This window comes from Monodon monoceros, unplaced genomic scaffold (assembly GCF_005190385.1).
Source record: "Monodon monoceros isolate NGI ecotype Baffin Bay Population unplaced genomic scaffold, NGI_Narwhal_1 Super_Scaffold_12, whole genome shotgun sequence".
NCBI lineage: Eukaryota > Metazoa > Chordata > Mammalia > Artiodactyla > Monodontidae > Monodon > Monodon monoceros.
In genome coordinates, this window is record NW_021703768.1 from 89,601,335 (window position 1) to 89,628,824 (window position 27,490).

General features: G+C 35.3%; 1 protein-coding gene across 3 annotated transcripts in view; it reads right to left on the reverse strand.

Moving 5' to 3' along the window:
• Positions 1-5,456: 5,456 nt before the first annotated feature.
• PJA2 (praja ring finger ubiquitin ligase 2) overlaps positions 5,457-27,490 on the reverse strand; it is a 78,264-nt gene continuing 56,230 nt past the window's right edge. For 2 of the 3 annotated variants that reach the window (XM_029215984.1, XM_029215982.1), the window contains exons 6-10: positions 25,010-25,195; positions 19,675-19,786; positions 9,067-9,181; positions 8,576-8,697; positions 5,728-6,014 (exon numbers count right to left, since the gene is read on the reverse strand). In XM_029215984.1, coding sequence (XP_029071817.1) covers positions 5,889-6,014; positions 8,576-8,697; positions 9,067-9,181; positions 19,675-19,786; positions 25,010-25,195 — 661 coding nt within the window. In that variant the 3' untranslated portion in view covers positions 5,728-5,888. Of the gene's footprint in view, positions 6,015-8,575; positions 8,698-9,066; positions 9,182-19,674; positions 19,787-25,009; positions 25,196-27,490 lie in introns of all 3 variants that reach the window. The other variant, XM_029215981.1, reaches the window with a different exon arrangement.

A 27,490-nucleotide genomic window follows, 5' to 3' on the forward strand; every position in this document is an offset into this window, starting at 1 on the left:
TTTAAGCATCTTCCTTCAGGGGCTCTTTACTCATTTAGGTTGGGCTATAACCCCAGGTCACTTGCGAGTCATCATCATCCAATCTAGGCTAGAGCTTGCTTTCCAGACAAGGTTGATTTTGTAAAGCTCCCCAACTCCTATCCGCATCTGCCTTAAATGTGAATTTAAACTAAAATAAAAACTCTGACATTCTTTAGTGGCACCAAACCTAGGGTACTGCAATACCAGGGTTGAAGGATCCTTGCTCCAGGTCAGGAGGAGGAATTGTTTGTGGATCACAAAGGCCGATCACAATGGTGGTACATCGTGAAGCCCCTTATAATATTTGCAACACTTGAGGTCTTTTAACAAGAAAATGGAAATAGAATAGACAAGAGAACTAAGGCATAGCTTAAATGCCTGGAAAGAATTTAAAATACCATTTAAGGACTGAAATCAAAAGGAAACCCTGTGTCAAATGTTTGTTTCTAATGATGAAGCAGTCTGGGGGTTAAGTTCTCCACTCTGAGTGATTGCAACTGTGAGGGCAAATGTCCATGGCTTCTGAAGGAAGAAATCCAGAGACTTTTGGAAAGGGTAGGGCTAGTTGCTTATAGACAGATATCTGCATTAGTAAGGTCTCACTGGTTGAAGAGACAAGAGGATGCCACACACCTCTCAGGCCAGAGAGAGTTTCCGCAGAATAATTTAAGGATCCCAAATAGTACGGCCAAGGTAGGAAGTTCTCATCAGATCTTAATGGTAACTAAGAAACTTCACTAAGTAGGACATTATAACTTTGGTCAGCAGTATATTACTTAAGGCAAAAATGTCTCTCTATAACAATTTAGCAAAATAATACAAAAAGGAAAAACTAACAAAATATTTTTCAGAATTTTAAAGACCCCCCACTTTTCCCATTTTTAAAACTCAGACTACATTTCAAACAACTTAGTAAATATTAACGTTGATCATATAGGTTGTTCCTACCCAGGAAGGTGGCATGAACTACACAGAACCCTCAGGCTCTTGTTTAAGAACCAGGACTCAATTTTTTCATTTGTAAAAGTTGGGGCAATATAAACTACGCTGCAGATTCATTATGAAGATTAGCTAAAACAGAAAGCCTAACACAATGTCTAATATTTAGCACTTCATAAATGGGAACTATTCTTATAATGTAAAAATGCATTTTTCTCAGTGAATCTTATTAAGAATTGCTGCTTTATAATCAAAGGAAAAGAAATAATGGTGACTTGCATAATTTCTCTTACTGACAGTGAATGGCTAAGAGGTATTATCTTTCCAAAAAAAATAAGATAAAGACCTCCCCTCTCTAATATTTACTAAAAACTGCATATTGATTATAAACTAAGAATACAAAATGGAATAAACTGCCACATCCAAGCATGCAGCCTTTTAGTAAAACTGACATTAATTACATTTTATTTCTTTTGATTTAATAGTTTCCATGTCAAATCCTTTCCACTCCTGAGAGGTGATTAAGATGCTTTTTTATTCCCCATGACTTTGCACATCAACAAAGAACACTTTTTTCAAACCTTTACCCATGCACAAACAGGAGTACTGAACCTTTAATTTAGTCTTTATAGAGAAAACAGAAGCAGAGTGATTAAGTGACTTGTCCAGGTCATGTTACTTCAAATATCATTAATTTTTGAGAGGAAAAAAAGTAGATTCCAAAAATTAGAAAAATGAGGTTGACCTTGATCACTTATCAAATTCTAGAGAAGATGAACAGATGGCATGTGAGCAGTTAGAAAAGGAGGTTGTATGGTTTCACTAAGAGTGAAGCACTTCCAGCTAACTTCATTTGTTTTCTTGATTTAATATACTAGCAGATTAGGCTACTTCCATAGTGCTTGTCGACCAAACAGGACAAAATTTCTTACGGTGTCCTTTTAGGAACCATGAAGAAACAAAAGTACTTAAGTGACTGGTAGTTGCTTCAACAACTGTACCCAGAGTACTGACTGGTGGATCAAAGTCATCTAGAGGGCAGTCTACAGTGGCATTCTGAAGAGGGTCTGTATTTCATCCTGTTCTATTCAGTATTTATCAGTAACTTGGACAAAGCCACTAAACACCAAAGGCATACTTCATCAAAATTGGGACTGATGCAGGATGAGAGAAGAACCAGAATTCATATGGACCTTTACAAGTTAAATTTAGTAAGGATGAATGTAGTCCAATTAGGTTAAGAAGAAATTGTGTAAGTAATTATTAGGAACAGACTTGGCTTACCAGCAATACCTTGAAGTTTAGCAAGAGACAACAACGTGATACGCTTGCCTAATAATGATGGTAATGATAATAATATCAACATATACGAGTCATAACAGTCATATGAGAGTCACTTTGATGTTGGCAATAATGCTTCTGGACCTTGCTCTAGTCAGAGGAACTGTGTTTAGTTCTGAGCAACACATTTTAAGTTAGGGATGGAAATAGCCAATGCCAGGCTGGTCTAGAATAGATATCATGCAAGATCTGAGAAGTGTGAAGCCTGAGGGAAGACAGGAAGAGGTGGTCACACAGAAGAGACAGGACTTTTCTGCCTAGCTTCACATATGTGCTATTTATAGGAACATTTGGGTGATACTTTTCTAACGAAATCCAACCCTTGTAGGGGTGCTGAGTGGCTCCAACTCTGGAAGTCCATCAACCACTTCTGTACAGCTGAGGTCTCTGTTAGGGTTTTCCTTCTTAGATCACAGTTAAAGGAGTATAAAATCACGTGCTCAGGAGCCTATTCCAGACTTCCTTAGTAGCTGTGTACTTTGCTATAAACACTAAATCCTCCAGGGGGTTACATTATAGAAGTGATAAGACTACACAATTAAATATTAGAAATGACCACTGAGTATATCCTGTTTATTGTTTATGATTTACACGAAAAATGATGGATTGGGGTTGTAGAACAATAAACCAATCATTACGTTTAGACCTGGGCTTTTGAAAAACTTGCATTCCATTTTAACAGTTCACATATATTTAACAGTTTATATATAAATGCAGATCACAAATAAGACTTAGTTAGCTTAGAGATAAACAATTAAGAAACACGAAAGAAAACCACATAGATCTACCTTTAAATATCAGCATTCAAATTACAAGAAAGAAGAAGACGTTTAAAAAAATAAAATTATTAGGTCAAGTCACTTAACATATAATAGAGAAATAAGAGAAACAATACTTTTATTAATATTTATATTTCTAATTTACCTTCATATATTCTTTACTTTTTCAAAAGGAGCCAAGACGTGATCAAACAATATTTAGGTGTCCTAACTTGTCATCCTCAGCTTATATCAGCTTGTTACAATGAAAATTCTAAAACCTCAATTTTCTTTTTAAAAGAATTTTTAAGCCAATTCTTATTCAACTTTTCTCCTTCATAGCAGCTGTTTACAGATAGCAGGGAGCCAAGAATGAAGGGCAGAAACAGATGGAAAGCAAAAAGTACAACAGCTATCTTAAGTTCAGCTCTCAACACTGCTGGTTGAATTTGGAACCAAAACCTCTTAACAACTGGCAGATAATAGTTAAATGTTAACAGCCAAAGAAGAAATATTTTCTTTGGGACAGCTGCTATCTAGGAAGAGAAAACCAAGGTCCCTTTACACTGCCTAAATATAATGTGTGTGGCTTATTACAGAGAAATCTGTAACAACGTCAGTTTAACCACTAAGTGTCACAACTGATCATAATTATTTAAAGGAAACAAACAACAACAATAAAAATCACACTAGCCACAAATTTCCACAATATACACATGAGAATTAATTTTAATTTGATTTGACTCCTTGACACTAACTGATCATCAATGAAATACGGTATGGAAAGATCACAGAGTAGAAAACAAGCAAAGATTAGTTTATACAACAGTGACTATATACATCAGAAGAAAAACATGCTACCTAATGCAACATTAAGGCTTGAATGTAAGCATTTCCAAAGTCACAGAAGCCCCAAAGAACCCCTAAATTACAAAGTCACCACATTACATGCATGCAATGTTCAGTTTTGTTTTACCCATAAAAGGATACACAGTATTTTGCTGTACCAGACACATTTACAATATATGCAAAAATTAGAATGCAAGTGTTATGTTCCTTATATTTAAGCCTCAAATGTGCCAACAGTGAAAATTCATTTATTTTTAAGAATGACGAAAAGAGGTGGAATATAAATATGCAGAGGAATTACACAAATAAAATGTAATTTTGCATTTGGGAAGCCATATAAACATTCTTTTTATGTGTCTAAACTAAATCATCATTGTACTACTTGGATGGAGGTACACTCACTATGTGTTTTACTATTTTACTTGCTCAAATGTGGCATTCTAACACCCATCATTCTCTAGTGTTGATACCTAATCACATCCGTAAATTAAATATTATGTCCATGTTGATACATACTTGCTTACTGGGTGTGATCACCTAAACAGAAAGCTGTGCACTCTTAGTTTGGTTACATGATTACAAAGATGACCCTGTGGGTCAAATTTCCCATTAAAAAAAAAGTAAAGTAAGGAAAGCTGATTTCCTCACTTTTGTAAAAGCTTGTGAACAGATCTCTTTCAGAGGATAAATGTGAGGTCAGCATCTTCTTTTCTCTTTTAGAGAAAGGAAATCAAGAACGGAACCTGTTCAGTTCTGTTCATACAGTCACTAGGCAATCATACAATCTATTCCTTTTTCACCCATGGCTTAATTTGAAACTACTTGTTTTTATTTTAGTTCCAGGTGAATAATTTTCCCAAAATAAATTAGTGTAAAGAAACAAAGGCTGATAATGTAGTATGACTAATCCTTGTTCAACAATATTTTAAAATAATAAATTATAACATAGTAAGGTTTAGATATGTTGTAAAAAGGTATGGCCAAATCTGTCCTGGACCCCATCAGTTTTATGCTTTATACAAGACAGCACAATTAATCTAGTTTTTTAAGGATTCAGATTTTCCTTCGGGATACAACAGAATGAGTGTTTTAAAACACTTTACGCTTGTTTTCAGACTTTCCAAAATAGTTCAGAGCCAAAATTACCTTTAACTATATCCAGTGTTTATTACACAAATGTGCCATGAGTGTTCTGGACCTTCAAGTATAATTTTAACCAAATAGAAAGGACTTCATAAGGCCATCTAATTCAGCTCACTGTACCAAGCACTGAGCACATGAGATTGTTTATATGCTTTACTAACCTTACTTTAAGCACATCCACCATTTCAAATATAATAACTTATTTTACTACCTAACCATTTCAAGGAGATTACATTTAAGATTTTAAAATTTTGTGATGCTCTAGCCAGAAGTTTTGTTTGGCATTCTAAAAAGTCCTAATTTTAAACGAAGATGAAAGAGTAAGTTATCTTCTTATAAAACCACTCAGTATTATGAACCAAGAGGTTTTGATGAAGCAAAAGCAAAGGGACCAATGAAAAAGCATGCTTTAGAATTCTTTTTTATTTCCAACGAAACCAAATTTTACTACTGTTGTGATCACAATCTTCACATTTGATGCAAATAGGAAAACTTAATTATAATCACTTAGTGGCAGTACTTCAGACAAAACCAATAATGTGTGCCACACAGATGATTATTTCTTCTGGATAAAGTTAATCAATAAGCTTGATATTACAATTAATAACATATTAAACTAAAGAAAATGAATGCACTACTTCAACATTCAGCTTGAAAATGTTTAGTACTTTCTGCAAACCTAAATTTAGTTTAGAAAGGTTAATATTCTCTTTCTAAACTATGGCATAGACTATATATAGCATTTTAAATATATTTATATATAATTATTTGCACATCATATTTTAGAAGGATCTGCAGATTTACTTTGATAGACCGATCTCATTCAAGTGTTCAGGCTTAGGGGGCTTCTGCAGTGCTGTCGTTTGCAGGTGGGGCATCATGATCAGGCTCAGAGGAAGCAGCTGCAGGTGTTTCCATCACAGCAGGTGGGAAATGACGGCGGCACACAGGGCATGTCCCTGACTGGGGGGAGAAAAAAACAAGTTCACAGCCAATGGAAAGATCTTAACTGCTACAAAGTATCAGAGCAGTATCATTATCCTCAAAACAAGTCAAATAACTTAAAAACAAAACCAAATAAACTTCAAATCCACACAGTACAGAGAGGCAAAATTTTGATGCTATTTCCTCTTCATCCCAATCAGACTCAATTTCTCTGAGGGTAAACAGTGTCTCCTAATCATGTTTGCATCTTTTAGGTCACTCATCTTTCATGTAGTGAGTATTAATTATGAGTCTACTACATGCTCCACTTGGCACTGGTGCTACAAGGGTGAGCAAGGAGTCATAGGGCATGTCTTCACCTGAGCCGAATGCATATATTAGAGAAACCAGAGACCTAATTAATTCACATATTTATTACACCAAATTATCCCCCTAGGACCTTCCTCATATATACTAAAGCCTTACTTTAGTGTAGCACAGATATGTCAAAGCAGATGGACCGCAGACCTTCGTTATAAGCCATATACTTCCTTTTCAAAAAGATATGGAGAGTTAGGTGCCTTCTAAATGATAAAACAAATCAATGAGGGAAAGTGGAACAGGGAAAGCAGTTAGACTGGGAGTACATTATTTTAGGACCAATGGAAGGTTATAGAGATGTGTCATCTGGCGATATATTATCCCCTCACAATCTTGTCTTTTTCCCAGAGATCTCCCTGATAGAAAAAAGGTTGAAGAAATCAGGCTATTGAAGGTGACAAAGATTCAGAACCTGGAAACCTTCTCCCTAGAGGAAAGGCTTCACAATAAGCTGCCTCCTGACGGGAGACAGACTAAAGAGATTATTACCTTGGGTTAAAGCAAAATCAATGACAATTCAAGATGTACAACATACATAATATTTACAATTCAAGAATTTAATTCAGCAAACATTTATTGTGCACTTGCCATACAGACGGGGCCAAAAGAGCAACATTTTAGAGTCAAGTGTATGAGTACAGTCTCAATTAACCACACACTAGCTGTGTAACCTTGGATGAATAACAATGATTGGAAAATGAGAATAAGGATACCAATATGTCCCAGAGTTACTGTTAGGAGTAAATGGGAAAACACACATCAATCATCCAGCGATACCTGACACAGAGCAGGCACAGACAACACCAGATCCTTCTTAAGGCTCTGATACTATTGTGGGAGTTTAAAAAAGAGGATATTAAGGATAGAAAAGGTCGAATTTAAGCGGACCTACCTAGATCATCTATTCTTACAGTAAGGGGAAGATCACACCAGGCTAAGCAAACATGAGTAAATGTACAGAGGAGTAAATCTGATGAGACAGACTAGATCACAGAAGGCCTGGAAAGCCTAGACAGAAACTTCAGATTTTTTACTTTTTTTTTTTTGCGGTACACGGGCCTCTCACTGTTGTGGCCTCTCCCATTGCGGAGCACAGCCTCCGGACGCGCAGGCTCAGCGGCCATGGCTCACGGACCCAGCCGCTCCGCGGCATGTGGGATCTTCCCGGACCGGGGCACGAACCCGCGTCCCCTATATTGGCAGGCAGACTCTCAACCACTGCGCCACCAGGGAAGCCCGAAACTTTAGATTTTATAAAGGAATCATGAACATTTCTGCACTGGATTTTAGATATCAACTAGAGTTTTGACAAAGATGAAGTAGCAGTAGAGGGGGAGCAACAGCAAAGAAAGAGAAAGGAAAGAAAAGAAGGGAGAAAGGAGAGGGTAGGAAGTAAGAGAAGAGAGAAGGAAGGGAGTGGTTACAGAGAAGAAAGGGAGCCATATCCGTAAGTAATTAAGCTGGGAATGTGATTTGGGAATTTCTACTGAACTGCATGTAAATATCCTTTATGCAAGAATAGAATTCACTGAGAAGATGTAAGTAAAACTTTTTTTTTACTTAAGTAATTCAAATATACTTAAAAATTATTGGGTAAACATTGAAAAACAGTATATAAAAATTTGAATAGGAGGTACTTGGTAGGTTATTAAATATTTATCATATACATTTTAATTTTTAAAATTATTTTCTTGTAATATAGTTGATTTCCAATGTTGTGTTAATTTTTGCTATATAGCAAAGTGATTCAGTTATATATATTCTTTTTCATATTCTTTGCCATTACAGTTTATCCCAGGATATTAAATATTGTTCCCTGTGCTATATGGTAGGATCTTGTTGCTTTTCCTCATATACATTTTTAAAGATACCATCTCATATTAGCAGAATATCTGTACACTGTTATAGTACTCTGAGTAGTCCTAAAGGCTTCTTTGCTTAAGATATTCTTGAAAACATCAAATTTCAGGGATATAATCAAAGATCTAATTAGCTTTATCCTAAAATCATTTGCCTATATTGTTTTTAGACAATGTTAGTAAGGTAAAATAGTTTGATATATCATTAATCTGTAATCATTAAAAGGTAACCAATTTTAAACACTGAATTAAAAATTACTACGAGTATGTAGCTAAATAAAATAGGCTTAAAAGACACTACTATCATCATTAACTTGTAGGAGAAACTATTAACTTTAAAAAAGTAAATCTGCAACTCACCTTCTGCAGCCAAATTGAGACACAAGGTTTGTGAAAGAAATGATGACAGGGTAACTCTGTTGCTATATCATCCTTAATATACTCACTGCAACAGATTGGACAGCATTGCTCCTGACCAATAGCTGAAAACAAATAATTTGATTTATCAATCCCATGAAGTTCAATTTTAATAAAATTGAAAACCAACATATTAACTCATAGACAACACCTATGAAAGGCAAAAGAACCAGACTTTGGTGAATTAATTGGCAAAAGTGTTTTAGCTTAATACATGACAATTTGGAATTTAATAAACATTGCTTTTGTAGAAAAGTTGTCCCAGCCTATCACTTGATAAATTAAAAAATTCCACTAGGTAAAAGTTTGAATTAGGTTTCATACAAAATCTAATGAAAGTTTCTGACAGTCACTATTTTATCTTCTAGGTGCATTGGTAATATACTTGAATATGCAAAGTATCGTTCAACATTAGAGATCAACTTTGCCCTTACCAGTGTGATCTTCAAGAACAAGGGTCTCTGGAAGACCATCAATGCTCTCCTTACTGGCTGGTGGATTGGCCACCTCAACATCCACTGCAAGAGACTCTAAATGTGCCAGGGCAGTCTGAAAATGAAAAGTAGCATTTCTTTGTTAGGAAACACTTTTTAAAACAGTAATGAAAAACTATTTTTAAAGGTATCTTCCAAAATTATATCCACCATTATCCTCTTCCTACTGGTTTCTTTTGCTTCAGTCCCTGCCCTTTTTGCCTCCTTCCAAAAGGAACTATCACCAAACCAAAAAATCAAAAAACACAGGAAAAAAAAATCCCTACTTTTCACAAGTACAACAAAAATCTATCTTGTCTCAATAACCATTTACTTGTCCATCATACTTATATTTTCAAGAGTGGTTACCTCTTCCAACTTATGAGCTTATATATGAGATCAATAACATGAAAGGAAATAAATACTTTGAACAGGTTCAACTCATGAAATATAAAATGTGGCCAAGGTTACAAGATGTTAAAGGTAGGGAAGCAAATAATGCATTTCTGAACGGCTGTATCTACTACTGGTATAGAGTCAGCACACCCACATTACTGGTTCACTAGTACTGGCACAACTCATTTTATTGCACTTTGCAGATACTGCATGTTTTTACAAATTGAAGGTTTCTGGCAACCCTGGCTCAAACAAATCTATCAGTCCCACTTTTTCCAACAGTATTTCTCACTTCATGTCTCTGTGTCACATTCTGGTAATTCTCACAATATTTAAAACTTTTTCAATATTATTATAATTGTTATGGTGATCTGTGATCAGTGATCTTTGATGTTACTACTATGACTCACTGAAGGCTAAGATGATGGTTAGCATTTTTTAGCAATAAAGTGTTTTTTAATTCAGGTATGTACATTTTTTTGGACATACTGCTATTGCACACTTAATTGACTACAGTATAGTGTAAACATAACTTTTATATGCACTGAGAAACCAAAAATTTGTGTGACTCACTTTATTGTAGTGCTCTTGAACTGAACCTGGAATATCTCTGAGGTATGCCTGTATTCCTAGGCTATCTGGGTTGTGAACTTTATTTAGGAGTTCAAATGTCTGGAAAAAGTCATTAGCAGGAATGGAAAGAACAGCAAATCATATGACCATCTAGTATGAGTCACCCTCATCTTTTTGTGGCTTGATTAGCCCTTATGGCTACAACTAGGTTAGAACTGCAGAAAGGACCTATAATCACAGGATCTAAAAGGTAGAAACACACCAAGTATCCACAGATGAATGGATGAACAAAATGTGGTTGGTAAAGATAAATATTCAATATATAGTCAAATTCAGAATATTTTGATATCGTAATATGGTAGTATATTAACCACTTCACTAAGAATAAACGTTAAAGGACAAGAGTATTAAAAATAATTATACTACAATAACTTATTAATGAATACTCAATATAAGAAAAGGTAAACTGTGACATCAAAAACATAAGAGTGGGGAAATAAAAGGGTAGAGTTTTTGTAGGCAATTGAAGTTATCAGCATAAAGTAGGCTGTTAAGATGTTTTATGTAAACCTCATGGTAACCACAAAGCAAAAGTCTACATTAGATTCACAAAAGGTAAAAAAATCACCAAGTCACAAAAGAAGACAATAAGAGAGGGAGAAAGTAACAAGGGAACTACAAAACAGCCAGACAACATAATAAGAAGGCATTAGTAAGCTCTTATCTATCAATAATTACTCTAATATAAATGGACTAAATTCTCCAATCAAAAGGCATACAGTGGTGAATGGAAAAAAAACCAAGACCCAACTACATGCTGCCTGTAAGAGACTCACTTCAGCTTTAAGGAAACACATAGGCTCAAAAGTGAAGGGATGGAAAAAGACACTCCATTCAAGTGGAAACCAAAGAGAGCAGGGGCAGCTATACTTATATCAGACAAGAGACTTTGAGCCAAAAATGGTAACAAGAGGCAAAGAAGATTATTATACAATGATACAGAATCAACTCATCAAGAGAATACAACAATCATAAATGAATATGTACCCAAAAAAAGAGCAACTAAATATATTAAGCAAATAAAAACAGATCTGAAGTGAGATTAGACAACAATATGATATTAGGGGAGTTCAATATTTCACTTTCAATAATGGAGATATTATCCGGACAGGAAACAAAAAGGAAATATTGGACTTGAACTATACTTTAGGTAAAATGGACCTAACAGACATATACAGAACATTCCACAAAACAGCAGCGGAAGACACATTCTTCTTGAATGCACATGAAACATTATCCAGGTTAGATCATATATGTCACAAAACAAGTCTTGGCAAATTTGAGAAGACTGAAATCACACCAATTATCTTTTCTGACCAAAATGGCAAGAAATGAAAAATCAACAATAGGAAGAAAACTGGAAAATTCACAAAAATGTGGAAATTAAACAACACACTCCTGAACAACCAATGAGGCAAAGAAGAAATCAGAAGATATCTTGAAACAAACAATAATGGAAACACAATATACCAAAACTTACAGGACAAAACAAAAGCAGTTCTAAGAGGGAAGTTTATAGCAAAAAAATGCCTATATTAAGAAAAAGGAAATATACCAAACAACCTAACTTTACACCTCAAGGAAGTAGAAAATAGTTTGAATTTTTTTTTCAAAATATCTGAAAAAGAAACTAAGCTGAAAGTTATCAGGAGGAAGGAAGTAACAAAGATCAGAGCAGAAAGTGTAGAGACCAGAAAGATAGAAAATACCAACTAACACCTGTTTTTTTTGAAAAAGTAACATTGACAAGCCTTTAGTTAGACTAAGAAAAAAGACAAAAGACCCAAATAAAATAATAAATGAAAGAGGAGACGTTACAACTGATAACACAGAAATACAAAGTATCAGAGGAGACTATCATGAATAACTTGTACACCAACAAATTGGATATATTAGAAGAGAAACATAAAACCTACGAAGAATGAATCATAAAGAAACAGAAATACTGAACAGACCAATACAAGCAGGGAGAATGAATCAGTAATCAAAAATCTCCCCCAAAAGAAAAGCCCAGGAGCAGATGGTTTCCCTGGGAAATTCTACCAAACATTTAAAGAATTAATGCCAATCCTTCTCAAACTCTTTCAAGAGGAGGAGGGAACACTCCCAAACTCATTTTATGAGTCCAGCATTACTCTGATAGCAAAGCCAGTTCATGACACAAGAGGCATACCTTGCTTCATTGAGTTCTGCCTCACTGCGCTTCACAGATATTCTGTTATTTACAAATTCAAGGTTTGTGGCAACCTTGCATGACAGTTAGCTTTTTTAGCAATGAAGTATTTAAAAATTAAGGTATATACATTGTTTTTCTAGACATAATGCTATTGCCTACTTAATAGAGTAAGTATAGCGTAAACATAACTTTTTATATGCACTGGGAAATGAAAAAATTTGTTGACTTGCTTTATTGTGATATTCACTTTACTGCGGTGGTCTGGAGCCAAACCCGCAATATCTCCGAGGTATGCCTGTACAAGAAAAGAAAGTTACAGCCCAATAATCCTGATGAACATAGATGCAAAAATCCTCAACAAAATAGTAACAGACCATATTCAACAGCACATAAACGGATCACACACCATGATCAAGTGATATTTAGCCCTGGGATGCAAAGATGGATCAACACATATGAATCAATAAATATGATACAGCACATTTATAAAATGAAAAGATAAAATGCATATGATCATCCCAATAGATGCAAAAAAAAAAAGAAAAAGAAAAGGAAAACACTCATTTGACAAAACACAGCATCCTTTCATGATAAAAACTTTTCACAGATGGGTATAGAAGAAACATGCCTCAACATAATAAAGGCACACAAAGCCCACAGCTAACATCATAATCAACAGTGAAAGGTGGAAAGTTTTCCCCCTAAAATCAAGAACAAGACAAGGGTGCCCACTCTCACCACTCCTATTAAACATAGTACAGAAATCCTAGCCAAAGTAATCAGGCAAGAAAAATAAATAAAAGGCATCAAATTGGAAAGGAAGAAGTAAAAGTGTCTTTGTTTGCAGATAAGATCTTATATATATAGAAATTCCTAGACTCCACACACACACACAAAAAGTTAGAACTAATCAACAAATTCAGTAAAGTTGCAGGATACAAAATCAACATATAGGAATCACTTGTGTTTCTATACATTAATAATAAAATATCTGAAAAAGAAGTTTTAAAAAATCCCATTCATGACAGCATAAAAAATTTAATAAAATACTTAGGAATAAACTCAAGCAAAGAGGTGAAAGATCTATACACTGAAAACTATACCACTTTGCTGAAAGAAGACATGAATAATGCAAAGACATCCCATGTTCATGGATTGGAAGAATTAAAATATATGTTAAAATGTCCATTCTACCTAAAGCAATATACAGGTTTAATGCAATCCCTATCAAAATTCCAATGGCATTTTTCATGGAAATAGAAAAAAATCTTAAAATCTGTACAGAACCACAAAAGATCCTCATCCTGAATAGCCAAAGCTGAAGCCATCACATTTCCTGATTTCAAACTGTATACAAAACTATAGTAATTAAAACAGTATGGTACTGGCATAAAAACAGACATATAGACCAAATAACAGAATTGAGAGACCAGAAATAAACCCTGGCAAATACGAACAACTGATAAGGGAGCCAGGAATACTCAATGGGGAAAGGATAATCTCTTCAGTAAATGGTACTGGGAAAACTGGATAATCACATGCATAAAGCTGAACCCCTACCTTACACCACTGACAAAAATTAACTTGAAATGGAATAAAAACTTACACATAAGGCCTGAAACTATAAAACTCCTAGAAGAAAATACTGAGAAAAAGTTCCTTGACATTGGTTTTGGCAATGATTTTCTGGATGTGACAACTAAAGCATAAGCAACAAAAGCAAAAATAAATAAGTGGACTACATTAAACTCAAAAGCTTCTGCATTGGAAAAAAACCAATCAACAAAATGAAAAGCCTAGCTACAAAGTGGGACAAAATATTTACAAATCATGTATCTGATAAGGGATCAATATTCAAAACACGTAAGGAACTTAAGAGCTAAAAAACAAACAATAAAAAAATGAGCAGAGAAACTGAATAGACATTTTTCCAAGGAAGACATACAAAAGGCCAAAAGGTACATTAACAGATGCTCAATATCACTAATCATCAGGGAAATGCATATCAAAACCACAATGAGATACCACCTCACACCTGTTAGAATGGCTATCATGAAAAAGACAAGAAATCAAAGTGTTGGTAAAGCTGGGGATATAAGGGAACCCTCATGCACTGTTGGTGGGAATGTTAACTGATGCAGCCACTATGGAAAACAGCAGAAAGTTCCCGCCCAAAAATTAAAAATAGAACTACCATTCTACCAACAACCCCACTTCTTGATAGTTATCTAAAGGAAATAAAATCAGGATCTTCACTGTAGTATTATTCACAATAGCTAAGATATAGAAACAACCTAAGCATCCACTTATGAATGAACGGATAAAGAAGGTGTGGTGTGGTGTGTGTGTGTGTGTGTATAGATCTATCTATATATCTATCTATAAAATGGAATATTATTTAGCCACGAGAAAAAAGGAAATCATGCCATTTGTGACAACATGGATGAAACTTGAGGGCATTATGCTAAGTGAAATAAGTCAGAGAGAGAAACACAAATACTGTATAATATAACTTATATGTGGAATCTAAAAAACGTGAACTCATAGAAACAGAGAGTAGAATGGTGGTTGCCAGAGACTGGGAGTTGGGGGAAATGGGCAGTTACTGGTCAAAGGGTACAAACTTCCAGTTATAAGATGAGTAAGTTCTGGGGATCCAAGGTAGCAAAGTGATTATAGATAACAAATTGTACTATATACTTGAAAGTTGGTAAGAGAGTAAATCTTAAATATCCTGACAAGAAAGAAATGGTAATTATGTGAGGTGATGGAGGTTAACAACCCTACTGTGATAATAATTTCACAATATATGTGTATCATATCAACACACTGTACACCTTAAACTTACACAATGTTACATGTCAAATACATCCCAATAAAGCTGGAAAAATGTGGTATACACATGCAATGGAGTAGAATTCAACCTTGAAAAAGAAGGGAATTCTGACACATGCTAAAACAAGGATGAACACTAAAGGCATTATACTAAGTGAAATAGGCCAGTTACATTAGGATAAATATTGTATACCTGATATGAGGTACCTAAAGTAGTAAAATTCATAAGATAAACAGTAGAATGATGATTGCCACAGGATGAGGAAAGGAGGGAATGTGGTTAATTGTTTATGTATAATGCCATTTAACTATACACTTAAAAGTAGTTAGGATAGTAAATTTTACATTATGTGCCTGTTACCACAATAAAAAATAAACAAACTAGGCTTCCTAGGTAGGAATAGGATTCTTTCTGCCTGATGATTAACATTGCGTTCTCTTAGATGGCAAACATAATCTTTTGTATACTCCTCAAGATCTAGCCAAGATATTTTAGCAACTGTCTTTCCAAAAAGGATTTGAGATGACTTACAAAAAAGGATAGGGCCAAGGCCAAAGCAAAGTCAGGACTAAAAAAAGAGTGAGCAAAGAAAATTCCCGGTAATAAAAGTTAATAAACATAGTTAATAACACTGAACACCAAATTTGACTCTGGATTTGCAGATAGATATTGCAAAAAGAAAAACTGTGCCAGTAATAGAATTATTGCCTCTGACAAATTCACCTTTCATTTCCGTCCTGTGAAAATAGATCTGGGCCCTTTAAATATTTTTCCTTTGTCAGCTACCAGGATCTTAGGCTCTGCAGGAGAGGGTGCTGGAGAGACATCACAGGAGGAATGGGCTGTTTAGTTCTAGTGCGCTTGTTGGGAGCAGTGTGTGAGGCTTCCCTGTTGTGGGCTTCTGGAGCACAGACGGCTTCTGCACCAGGCTCCTCCAGCGTGATGAAAGGTTTCTCCAGCACTTGGATCCGGAAGCACATGCAGTTTCCCCAGTGCCTGACAGCTGCAGTATAAGGTGGCCAGCAGCTTCCCCTGGCACCCATCTTGGGTGGTTTTGTAGCAGGAGCGCTTCCAGTTAGTCTCTTCCCTGTGAATAGTTTCTTTAGCACTCCAAAGGTAGATTTTTGCCAAGATCCAGAGGGCAGATTTCCAGCAAGTTCTGCCAGCATAATAGCATAAACACTTCTCTAAGAGCCATGGTTGTGTCCTCTTCAACGCAGCCTAGATCTCAGCCCTGGGGGGTGGGGAGGTGGAGTGCTTCATCTCAGCCCTAAGGCTATTCCTTAAATCTACTATTCCTATATTCTTTAGAATTCACTTTACTTCCTAGTAGCCTAACTATAGTTAGTAATTCTTTATACTAAACTTACCCCATTCAAATTAATTGTTTTCTCCCTGTGACTGAGCTCAGACTGATAAAGAACTGGTATCAGGCATGATTCCATGAAGTAAGAATGGGATTGGTTTGGTTGAGCTTTTGGGCTTGAGCTCACTGCTGGGCTCTTTACCAACTGAAGAGGGATGCTATCAATACATGGTCTTCAGTGGAATCAAAATTAAACTATCACTGTGGTCGAACACAATGAAGTGCCAACTAAAGCACATGTCTTGGGAACCCAGGTGGCTGCTGCACCTGACCTAATGGCAATAATGATAACTATAAAAACTGTGATGTGGGATGGATCCTTCTGAGCGCTCCTGCACATTTACAAAGAGAAAGTGACAGACTTGGGCCCATTAACTCTCAAAGTGAAGCACGGTATGAGAACCAGAGCATGTCCATGATAGCCCCGAAAAAAATCTCTTACTTTTGAAAATCAAACATACATTTTAAATTAAATTAATTCTCGGTCAAGTTTCTCAAAAATTGTATCACTGATTGGTTAAAAAACAGGATTCTGAGACTTAGAATGGGGACATCTGGTTGAACTCAGATGAAACTGACTATTTTGAATCCCCATGTCACTCTGAGCCTCCTTGTACCAGTAGGAGTAGCTTACCCTCCACAAACCACCCTTCCTCTACTTGAAAATCCTGTGATAATTTCAAGTATAGAGTATATATCTCTTAGTGCTTCTATGCCCAAGAGTATAACGTTACCAGAAAACTACAGCAGCCAAAAAAGGCAGGATGATTGAGGACACAGACTCTTGAGAAATATAGGTTTGGGTCACACCACCAAGTAAAGAATCCCAACCAGGTGAGATTCTTGCTGATGACAGAGAAAATAAGGAAGAAAGACACTATAGCTATGAATTACAGCCTGTGACCAAATACAGAAACAAGGACTAGTAGCTTTGCATATTTTCTATTTGCTTGTTATATGTATATATTTATGTTCCCTGGACATACTACATTCTTTCCTTCCTCTTGTCTTTGTCCACTCTGCTAATGCCTTCACCTAGCATGATCTCTCATGACGTCTCTCTCGCTCTTCTTTCAAGATGCCAATCAAATGTCACAGTTCCCATTAGTAATAAACAATAAAACTTTTAATTTTCAAAACTTCTTTATAAAGACATCTCCATATTGTAGGAATCATAAACCACTAGCATAATAATGGAAACAAACTATTTAACGACTGTGAAACCAGACTCTAATATTGATGTATATTCCATGTGGTCACTTAAAATGTCTTTAACTCAAGGAAGTTAGTGATCCTTAGTCTTTATATATTCTATTCCTGATGCAGGTTATCATGCTGTGTCACTGTTTCCCATGTGTCAGAATTTGGCAAGGCACGTTATATAATCTGGGAAAAGTCCTAAGTGTATTATCCTGTCTCATGATATTCTGACTTTTCTTCTAGTACATAGTATTTTTCTTTTTCTTCTCCCAGTTTTATTGAGATATAATTGACATACAGCACCACGTAAGTTTAACATATATAGCATAATGATGTGACTTACATACACCATGAAATGATTATCCCAATAAGTTTAGTGAGCACCCATCATCTCAATATAGATGCAAAATTAAAGAAATAGAAAAAAAGTTATTTCCTTGTGATGAGAACTCTTAGGATTTACTCTCTCAACAACTTTCATATATAATATACAGCAGTGTTAATTATATTTATCATGTTGCACATTACATCCCTAGTACTTATTTATCTTATAACTGAAAGTTTATGCCTTTTGACTACCTTCATCCAATTCCCCCTCCCCCCAACCCCCCGCCTCTAGTAACCACAAATCTGATTCTTTTCCTGAGTTTGTTTTTGAAGTATAATTGACCTAGCACACTGTATTAGTTCGTTACACTACATAGTGATTTGATATTTCTATACATTTCAAAATGATCACCATGATACACAGTATTTCTGCTATGGTCACTTTGAGAAAAACATACACTATAATGCATAACTGACAGCAATGATCTCCATGGAAGATTACACACACTTAAAAAAGTGATACCAATGCAGAGCTAACTTGTGTGTGTACCTGTGCATGCATATGTGTGTGTAGATAAATAGGTCTGGATCTCCCTATCTACCTAATACCTAATTTATAAATCTAAACTGGGCTTTCTTTTTTTTTTTTTTTTTTTGCGGTACGCAGACCTCTCACTGTGTGGCCTATCCCGTTGCGGAGCACAGGCTCCGGACGCGCAGGCTCAGCAGCCATGGCTCACGGGTCCAGCCGCTCCGCGGCATGTGGGATCTTCCCGGACCGGGGCATGAACCCATGTTCCCTGCATCGGCAGGTGGACTCTCAACCACTGCGCCACCAGGACTGGGCTTTCTAATCTCATAACATTACAAGATAAAATGGTATTATAGTGTTCCTGAAAGTTCCCTCTTTCATTTTTGTTCTCTCACTTTTGACTCATTCACGTTATTACTGTTCATCTACTTTGGAAATCACTGTGGAAATAGTGATTTAAAGAAAGACTTCTTACAACAAAATCCACTAGTGCAGTGGAAGTTCCCAAACATGAAAATGCTTGGGCTTTTGACCATAGGCAAATACAATTATGAACAAGTTGTTGTGTTTTGGTCAAATAAAGCAAAGAAGGCAAGACAAACAGGCAGCAAATGTGCCACATTTATTAACCTGTGTATGTGTGTGGGGATGAGAGGGAATAACTTTTCTAACTACATTAAGCAGCTAGATAGATTTAGAAGCCTTAAGAACCAAAAAAGGGAAGTGATTTGTAATATATCTTTAGAGATCTTTAATTGCAGTTAACAAATATACCTGTGTGTGTGTGTGTATAAAATATTCAGATTCACAGACCTGTATACAGTAATTCTATAGAGGAAGAACATTTTCTAAATGCAAGCAAAACAAACACTTTACATTCTGTAGTAAAAACTGGAAAATACTGTAATTTTAGGCAAATTGGCAGGATGTCAAGTACAATTTCTATACACATACTGAATCACTATTCAGTAATTGTTACTAAATTGGTAAGAAAATTATTCACCTTTTCTTAAAAGCAGTTAAAGAAACCTTTAATTGTTATCACTTGGCATCCCACCAACCTATATATGGGTACCAGAGCACTAAAATAAGCGCTAAAATACCTCCATAGCCTGGGCTAAGCGTTCTTCTAGTGCCATGTAAGTGAGGAACTGAGGGTCCACGTAAGAAATAGCTTCAGCAACTCCTAGTCCATCTGCAAAGCCGTCAAACAGGCTGGAAAAAAAAGTACAACCATGATTTGGGAAACCTTTATAGTGAAGACATAATTATATTAGCATACTGACAAGCCAATAAAGATGCTACAAGCAGAAAACCTTAAAGTATTTTAATATAAATCTCGTGCGGTGAGGGGCAGGAAGAACCCAACAGAAGAGTTAAATGCTAAGCATAAGGAGGTAAGATACCATTCCCAGCCCCAATAGGCTGCCACACTCACTGCACAAAGTCTGTAAGAAAATTCTCTGTTTCTAGTTCTAGCTCTGGGAACTGTTTATGGCTGGGATAAAGGTAGTACTTTTTCCCTCCTAATTCTTTACCATATCTTTCCCCTTTATTTTAGTTTCCAATCTAAATTTAGGTGAGAACATGTTAAGAATACTGCATTTATTTTAATTCTTTCATTGGTCAAAGCCTCTTTTTCTTCTCTTACCTTGTACTGCTTAATTACTTCGGGCTTAAGAAAATTTTATTTTCTCAAGTTTATCTCATTAATCTCTCTTCTATTCTTCTAAAAACTAGGGCTCCTCCCTTATTATTCAGTTTGAAAAAGATTTAGCTCCTAACTGCTCATTTTTATTATTTTTTTTTCTGAAGGGTTGTAAGCCCCTTGAAGAAAAATATTATGTCTTAATCTGGTCCTTATCTGCTTCCTCCATGCCTACATATACATGGATTCCTCCTTTTTCTCTAGTCTTAGAAATACTAAGTATTTCAAGATTCAGAAAACGTTAAGTATATCCTCAGTCCTCTTCTTTCTAAACCTTGTTCCCTCGGCAATTACATTCAAGTCCACCCCCTTCAATTATCCTTTCTACAGATGATCCCTAAACCTCTAATTCCAAAATCCCTCTTGAGTTCTTGACCTACATTTTTAGTTTTCTGTGGGGCACTTTACCTCAATAAACTCCTACCACCTCAAATCCAAGATCTCCAAAACTGAGCTTATTTTGTCTACCTAAAGGAAAACTTCTGTTGACTTCCGCATTTCTATCAGAAACTGAGTATCATAGTCAGAAAAATCCAGTTACACATGCTAGCTCAAAACAGTTATGATGTCAATCTTTCTGCCACCATTAAAATTACAAATCTATTGCCCAGAGATACAGAAGTACTCCTATGAAGAATATATTAAAGCTTCGTAGTATCTAGAAATCAGCAGACATCACATGGTACAAAGGAACAGACATTTTCCTACAATCACAGATTTTAGAATTAGAATTAAAACTAAGATTACTGAATAAACCTCCTCTGCAATACTAGAACTCATTCATCTATCAGTGAAATGTAGTGCAAAGAGGAAGAGTCTTGGAGTCAGATAGGAATTTAATGTCACATTTAACTGAGTCATAGTTAAACAGTATGAAAATATTATTTAACTGTTACTGTTTCTTTATCTGTAAAACAAATTAAATGAGTAGATGCACACAGGTGCCTTGCACAGAGATGGCACCAGAGTAGGCATTCAAGAAACAGTAGAACCATTTCCTCCATGCAGAAAACATACCGCTTTCTAAGCAGGTGCATGCAGTATGGGAGAGCCCTAATAGAAGTTTGAAACTTATGTGAAGTAAGTGCTCTAGTTCTGCCTGCTGAAGCAACACAAACTATGCCCACTTTCCCTTCGCAGAAAACTCCTTCAAATGATTGGAGTCAACTATCCCCCAATAATTCTTTTCTTCTCTAGGCCAAACAAATCTAGACACCCAGAGCATGGTATTTGGTTGTAATTTGGTAACTTAAGAATAATCAGCTAATACTAAAAATTCTAGTATCATTCATTTGATAAACACTATGGTCATAACTGTCTCAGACAACAATCACCAAGGACACTAAAACTAGTAGTTGGAAGCTTGATAGTTTGAAAGGAAACAGGTTATCTTCCCACTAGACGCTTACATAAAGCTAAAAATGGCAACTGTACAGTGATGATATCTGAAAGATAAAACCTTTACCAAGTGATCAGAATTAACATCATCAGTAATGGGACAATTCGACACCATGTGCCTTCTGATATGAACTGAGAAGAACAGAACATTGTTTCTAAGGTATTCCTGCTAAAAATGTGTAACTCGAATCTAATTATGACATTGGACAAAACCAACCTGAGGGACATTCTACAAAATAAATGGCCTGTACTTTTAAAAATGTCAAAGTTATAAAAGACAAAGAAGACTGAGGAAAATTCCAGGTTAAAAGAAACTAAAGAAACATGTTAACTAACATGGTGGTCTTGGATTGGACCAAAAATGGCATTAGTGGGACAATTATAGGGAATCTTAGAGATATATGGGAATTTTCTGTACTACTTTTTCCATTTTTCTGTAAGTCTGAAATAATTTCAAAAGAGTTTAAAAATTCTATTATTAAAGCATGGTAATATCCACAAAGAATTAATTTCTCACAATCTTATTAGGTTAATTATTACAACCCTGATTTCTTATTAGGTTAATAATTATTAAAAAATAATAATTATAACCCCAATTTCTAGCCAAGAGAAAGCTTAAGTTGTTATCAAAGAATAAATAAATGGTACATTTGGGATATGTCTAAATCCAAAATCTATGTTTTCTCCACATCAACTCCTAGCACACCAATCTATGAAATATTCTCTGGTTATTCTACAATATTTCTGTGACTTAGTCAAAACAAATAAACCAACAAACTTTTGATAGAGGACTTTTTCCATTTTCCTTTAAGCTAAAATAAAAAAACCAAAGGGATTTAATTTTTTTCCTAAGCAGTGGCAAAACTGAAAAGAAAGTGTCTCAAATTTTGGCTTTAGATAAGAATTGCTGCTGTTTGTCATGGCTTTTCCTTTTAGTTGTCAAAATGACATGATATTTTAATATGAAAATCAAACCATATTTTCACCTTATCAACATTTAGCTACTACCATATAAATTGAATAGAGTACCACAAAAGCAAATAAGGAGGTATTGCCATATCTAGACAAAATTCAGAACAGTAACCTTCAAAAACTTTGTCTTAAAATCAATGCTAAATTGTTTTCCATATTAAAAAGAAAAGTACTTTGAAGCTCCCCAAATTTTGGAACAACCAGCAATGTCTCTAAAATCTTAATACAACAGCCATATATAGAAAGATCATCAATGAATTAGAAGTTTTCAAATTTAAGCTAAATTTTGTTCAATAAAGACCTTGATTATACCTTCAAATTTTTATGTGAGGGCTTCCCTGGTGGCACACTGGTTAAGAATCCGCCTGCCAATGCAGGGGACACGGGTTCGAGCCCTGGTCCGGGAAGATCCCATATGCCGTGGAGCAACTAAGCCCATGTGCCACAACTACTGAGCCTGCACTCTCTGCGTGCCTAGAGCCCGAGCTCCGCAACTAGAGAAGCCACTGCAATGAGAAGCCTGCGCACCACGACAAAGAGTAGCCCCCACTCACCGCAACTAGAGAAAAGCAACGCAGCCAAGAATAAATAAAATAAAATAAGTAAATTAAGAAAAAAAAAAAAGCTGGTGGGACCAATGGACTGCAAAAACAAGTGGAGAAAAAAATTTTTTATGTGAAACCTGTTTTGAAAGTTACTTAGAAATACATCCAATACATCGAGATCTTAAAAAATATCACACATCTCAGTAATGTCACCTCTTGTTAATCTGTCCTAAAGAAATAAACTGAAGTACAAATCAAGTTTTATGGGGGGGAAGTTTACTGCACTATTTCAATGGGGAAATAATTAAATTTTAGTGCATCTATAGGATGGAGCACCTATATAATGGAGCTGTAAAAATTATATTCATAAAATTTTTTAAATGTGCAAAAGAACATAATTCCTCATACAAAACCATAACTGCTTCCCAACACACATAGATGACACTAAATAGGCAATTCTGTCACCTGCTGAGCACTGTAATGACTTTGTATAATGTCATCAGAGAAGACAACAGAATTAACAAGGAGTTCAGTAACAGGGGAATGGGCAGACATAAAAGAGGGAAGAGATGAAGCGGGTGTCAAGATCACCAAGACTAGGACTAGATGAAGCCACTGATTTTCCACAATGTTTGGGAAGACAGAAAATAGGTTTTGGAGGAGAATATTTAGGATGGAATTACAAATTGTGTGGCTGTGAGGAAACCCCACTTCTACTTCCACAACATGGTCAATAAGGGTCTGCTCTGAACATATAATTTTTTTCTTCCCCTGGGGAGTGAGAAAAGTAAACAGTAAGGAGGAATTCATAGAGATGTTGAGTTTCATGTCTGGAACAATTTGGAGAAGTACAAAGAAGTAACTAAACACTCAGAAAGAGAAATTGAAGACACAAAGCAGGCCTTAAAAACATAAGTTCTAGAAACCTGCAGGGTTACCAGGGGTATGAATGAGTTTTTCTTACCTTTATTTTTCTAAATTTTCTGTAATGGAATTTTAACTGGAAAAACAAGACAAATTCTTAAAAATATATCTGTGCAGAGATGAAAACGAGGGTAGTACCAAGTCATGATTTTTCCAGAAAAAGTAACAAAAAGGGATTAGTTGGAACATTCCCTCTATATCTCAATAACTAGCTGCTTCCAGAGGGTTACTGCACACTTGAAAAATAAGTCTAAGTTTATAAACCAAAACAGTTAAATTCTGATCATTATATCATGAGCCATAACAATTCTATAATCCATTTAATTTATATGTTACTTTTATTTGAAGCTCACTGTTCTTTGTCAGCATAAAGTAAATTTAATACATTCAACATTTCTGAGAAGGTACAATTATATTTTCCATATTTTGCATATGGAGAAGGAAAACTATAGTCTTATGATTCAATCACAGGTTTTGAAATTCTTCAGGTAGTATTCATCATGGACTTTTTATTTTTAAAGGATTATACTAAGTGTTATATTAAGGAGATTGGGATACATGACATGTATTTGTTGTATAAAAAATTTTTTTTTAAAAAGCCAAGTTTAAAAGTCGGAAACCTCAAACCATTAAGTGTATAAATAACTAGGATATAAAGTAAGCTTCCACAGAGCTAACGGTCAAAGAAGGAAGAGGTCATGACTGGAGTAAGAAAGAAGTTCACGTATGAAGTGACACCTGAAATGAGCTTTGAGGAGAGGAAGACTGACAGATGAGAAAATTGAGCTATTTCTTAGCTGATTATCAAAGATTCAGTTTTCATAATTCAGAATCAAAAACAAATTCTACTCAATGATCAATTAAGGATGGTAAACACACTGTGCTACATACCTCCAGTCCACATCCAAGTCTTCACTCACACTGGAGTCATCCTCAAGGTTATTGTTACCATCCAACATGAAAGCTTCTGGCTGTGCAAATTCGTTGGCAGGCTCATTTCCTTCATCACTGCTGCTTTCATTGACTTCATTGTACTGTAACCAAGGAATTTCTCCTTCTTCCAAGGATGTCTGTTCCCTAATACAAACATTTTAATGGAAGAAAAAATATTATTTTTAAAACACATCATAAATTTTTTCTTTAAAGAGTTCTATTTAGTGCAAGTAGATTCTTTATTCTTTGAGTTCTAAATTCTTGGTACTTAGATGATTCTAAAAATCTGTTTTCTTTAAAATGTAAAATTATTTAAAAGGGAAGCAAATTTGTTATAGAGTCATATGTATATAGAAATAGCTCCTAATTACATAATAACCTATTTATTTGATATACATACTATGTTCCTATATTTCCTCTTTTGCAGGAGAAAAATAAGAAAAACTCATCCTAGACAGTCTGAATCTTTAAGCCCTGATCTTGAGTAGTTTCCCTTCACAGTTAAAATAAAACCCAAGTGCTCAGCCCAGCCTACAAATCTCTACGTTATACATGCTTTCCCCTCAGCCCTCTTTTCCAACTCTTCCTATGTTCCTCACCGCTCTTCCCCCATCCCTCATTTACTATACTCCTACTATTCTTTCTTCTCTTGGAGCACATGGAGGTCATTCACCTTGGGGCCATTTCCTCTACCTGAAATGTACTTTCACCAGAGTTTTGCACAGCTTCCTTCCTTGGTTTTCAGAGTAAATGTCACTTCTTTCAGGGAAGCCTGTCTTGACCACTCATTTTAAGTAGATCACCAGTCACTGACTATATGTCATTCTTCTTGTTTTCATTATAGAACTTACTTTTACTTATCATTTTCTTATTTGTTTACTGTTAGTCATTCTCCCACTAGAAAATAAGCTCACAGAAACAGGGACAGAGAAATCAATAAAGAAAATAAGAAAGATGAAAGAAGTATTTCAAAACTATAAGAAAAAAGATCACTCGATAAATGATATTGAGACAACTGGGTATCCACCTGGAGGGAGGGAGTTAAATCTCTATGTCATTATTTAGCCTTAAATAAATTCCATATCTACTTTTAAAAAATCCATGTCCATCCTCAACACCACTAAACAAAAAAAGTACAAGAAGAATCAGGAGAGACAGTTTTACAAAAATCTCAGTGTCATTTTAAACATTATGCAAAACCTTGAAGCCAAAGATAAACAGATTGTTAAATTTCACAACATACACATTAAAGAAAACACTTACAGAAAAGTCAAAACACCAAAAATCTGGACACAAAGACCAAATTGAGAAATATTAATAATTATAATATATAAGAAAAAAAGGTATTTCAAGGCTGCAACGACCATTTATAAATAAATTATACTGGTAGGATTTTCTTTTTCATTTTATTTAACAAAAAAATACCTTTTACTATATCAAAAGGAGGTTAAATATAGTCTTGGCAAAGTTTAATTTTAGTTTGGGTTTTAAGATGAGAAATAATGTTATACAACAATTTATGTATTTCAACTTGAAGAACAACTCTAATTAGAATTCTATTCATTCTAATGTGCAAATTTAACTTGAGGGATAAAAATATTTATGAAAGAGATGCAGATAATGCCCACATACAAGAATCAACACATTTTAAATACAAAGAAACAGTATCTCTTTGTATAGCTAAACTCATAAATGTTTCTTTAATTTCAGATCCTAAACTACACTTCAGAATAACACATTTATAAGATTTAGTCTCGTAAAATTAGAGAAATTAGCATAACAAAATGTGCTTATTTTGTTAAAATTTTAATGTCTAATACATAAAGATAGTAGATGCTTTATTTTCACGCATAATAATTAAGTCCAATGAAAAATTAAGCCTCAAATGGTTTTAAAATACAAAATCAAACTAAAAATTCCTAAGCAGCACATCTCTCTTCACACCTTTATGAGAGTACTTGCCACACTGTACTGTAACTCTTCTGGTGACTCATTTGTCTTCTCCTAGACTGGGAACTTCTCAAGGGCATACAATGTTGTCTCTCATCATTGTAGCCTCACTTCCTGTAACAAGTGCTTGACACATCATAGGTACTCTCTCTCTCTCTGTGTTGCAAATGTAATAATAAATCCTTGAAAAATAATCTTTTAAAAGTCGAATAATTTAGAGATTAAGCCCAGAATAGTCCTTGGAAATGTCTGTTATTTCTAAATACATTTCTGTTTCCTATTATACAGCCGTCAAAATGACTCTGTGGGCTTCCCTGGTGGCGCAGTGGTTGAGAGTCCGCCTGCCGATGCAGGGGACATGGGTTCGTGCGCGGTCTGGGAAGATCCCACATGCCGCGGAGCGGCTGGGCCCGTGAGCCATGGCTGCTGAGCCTGCTTGTCTGGAGCCTGTGCTCCGCAACGGGAGAGGCCACAACAGTGAGAGGCTCG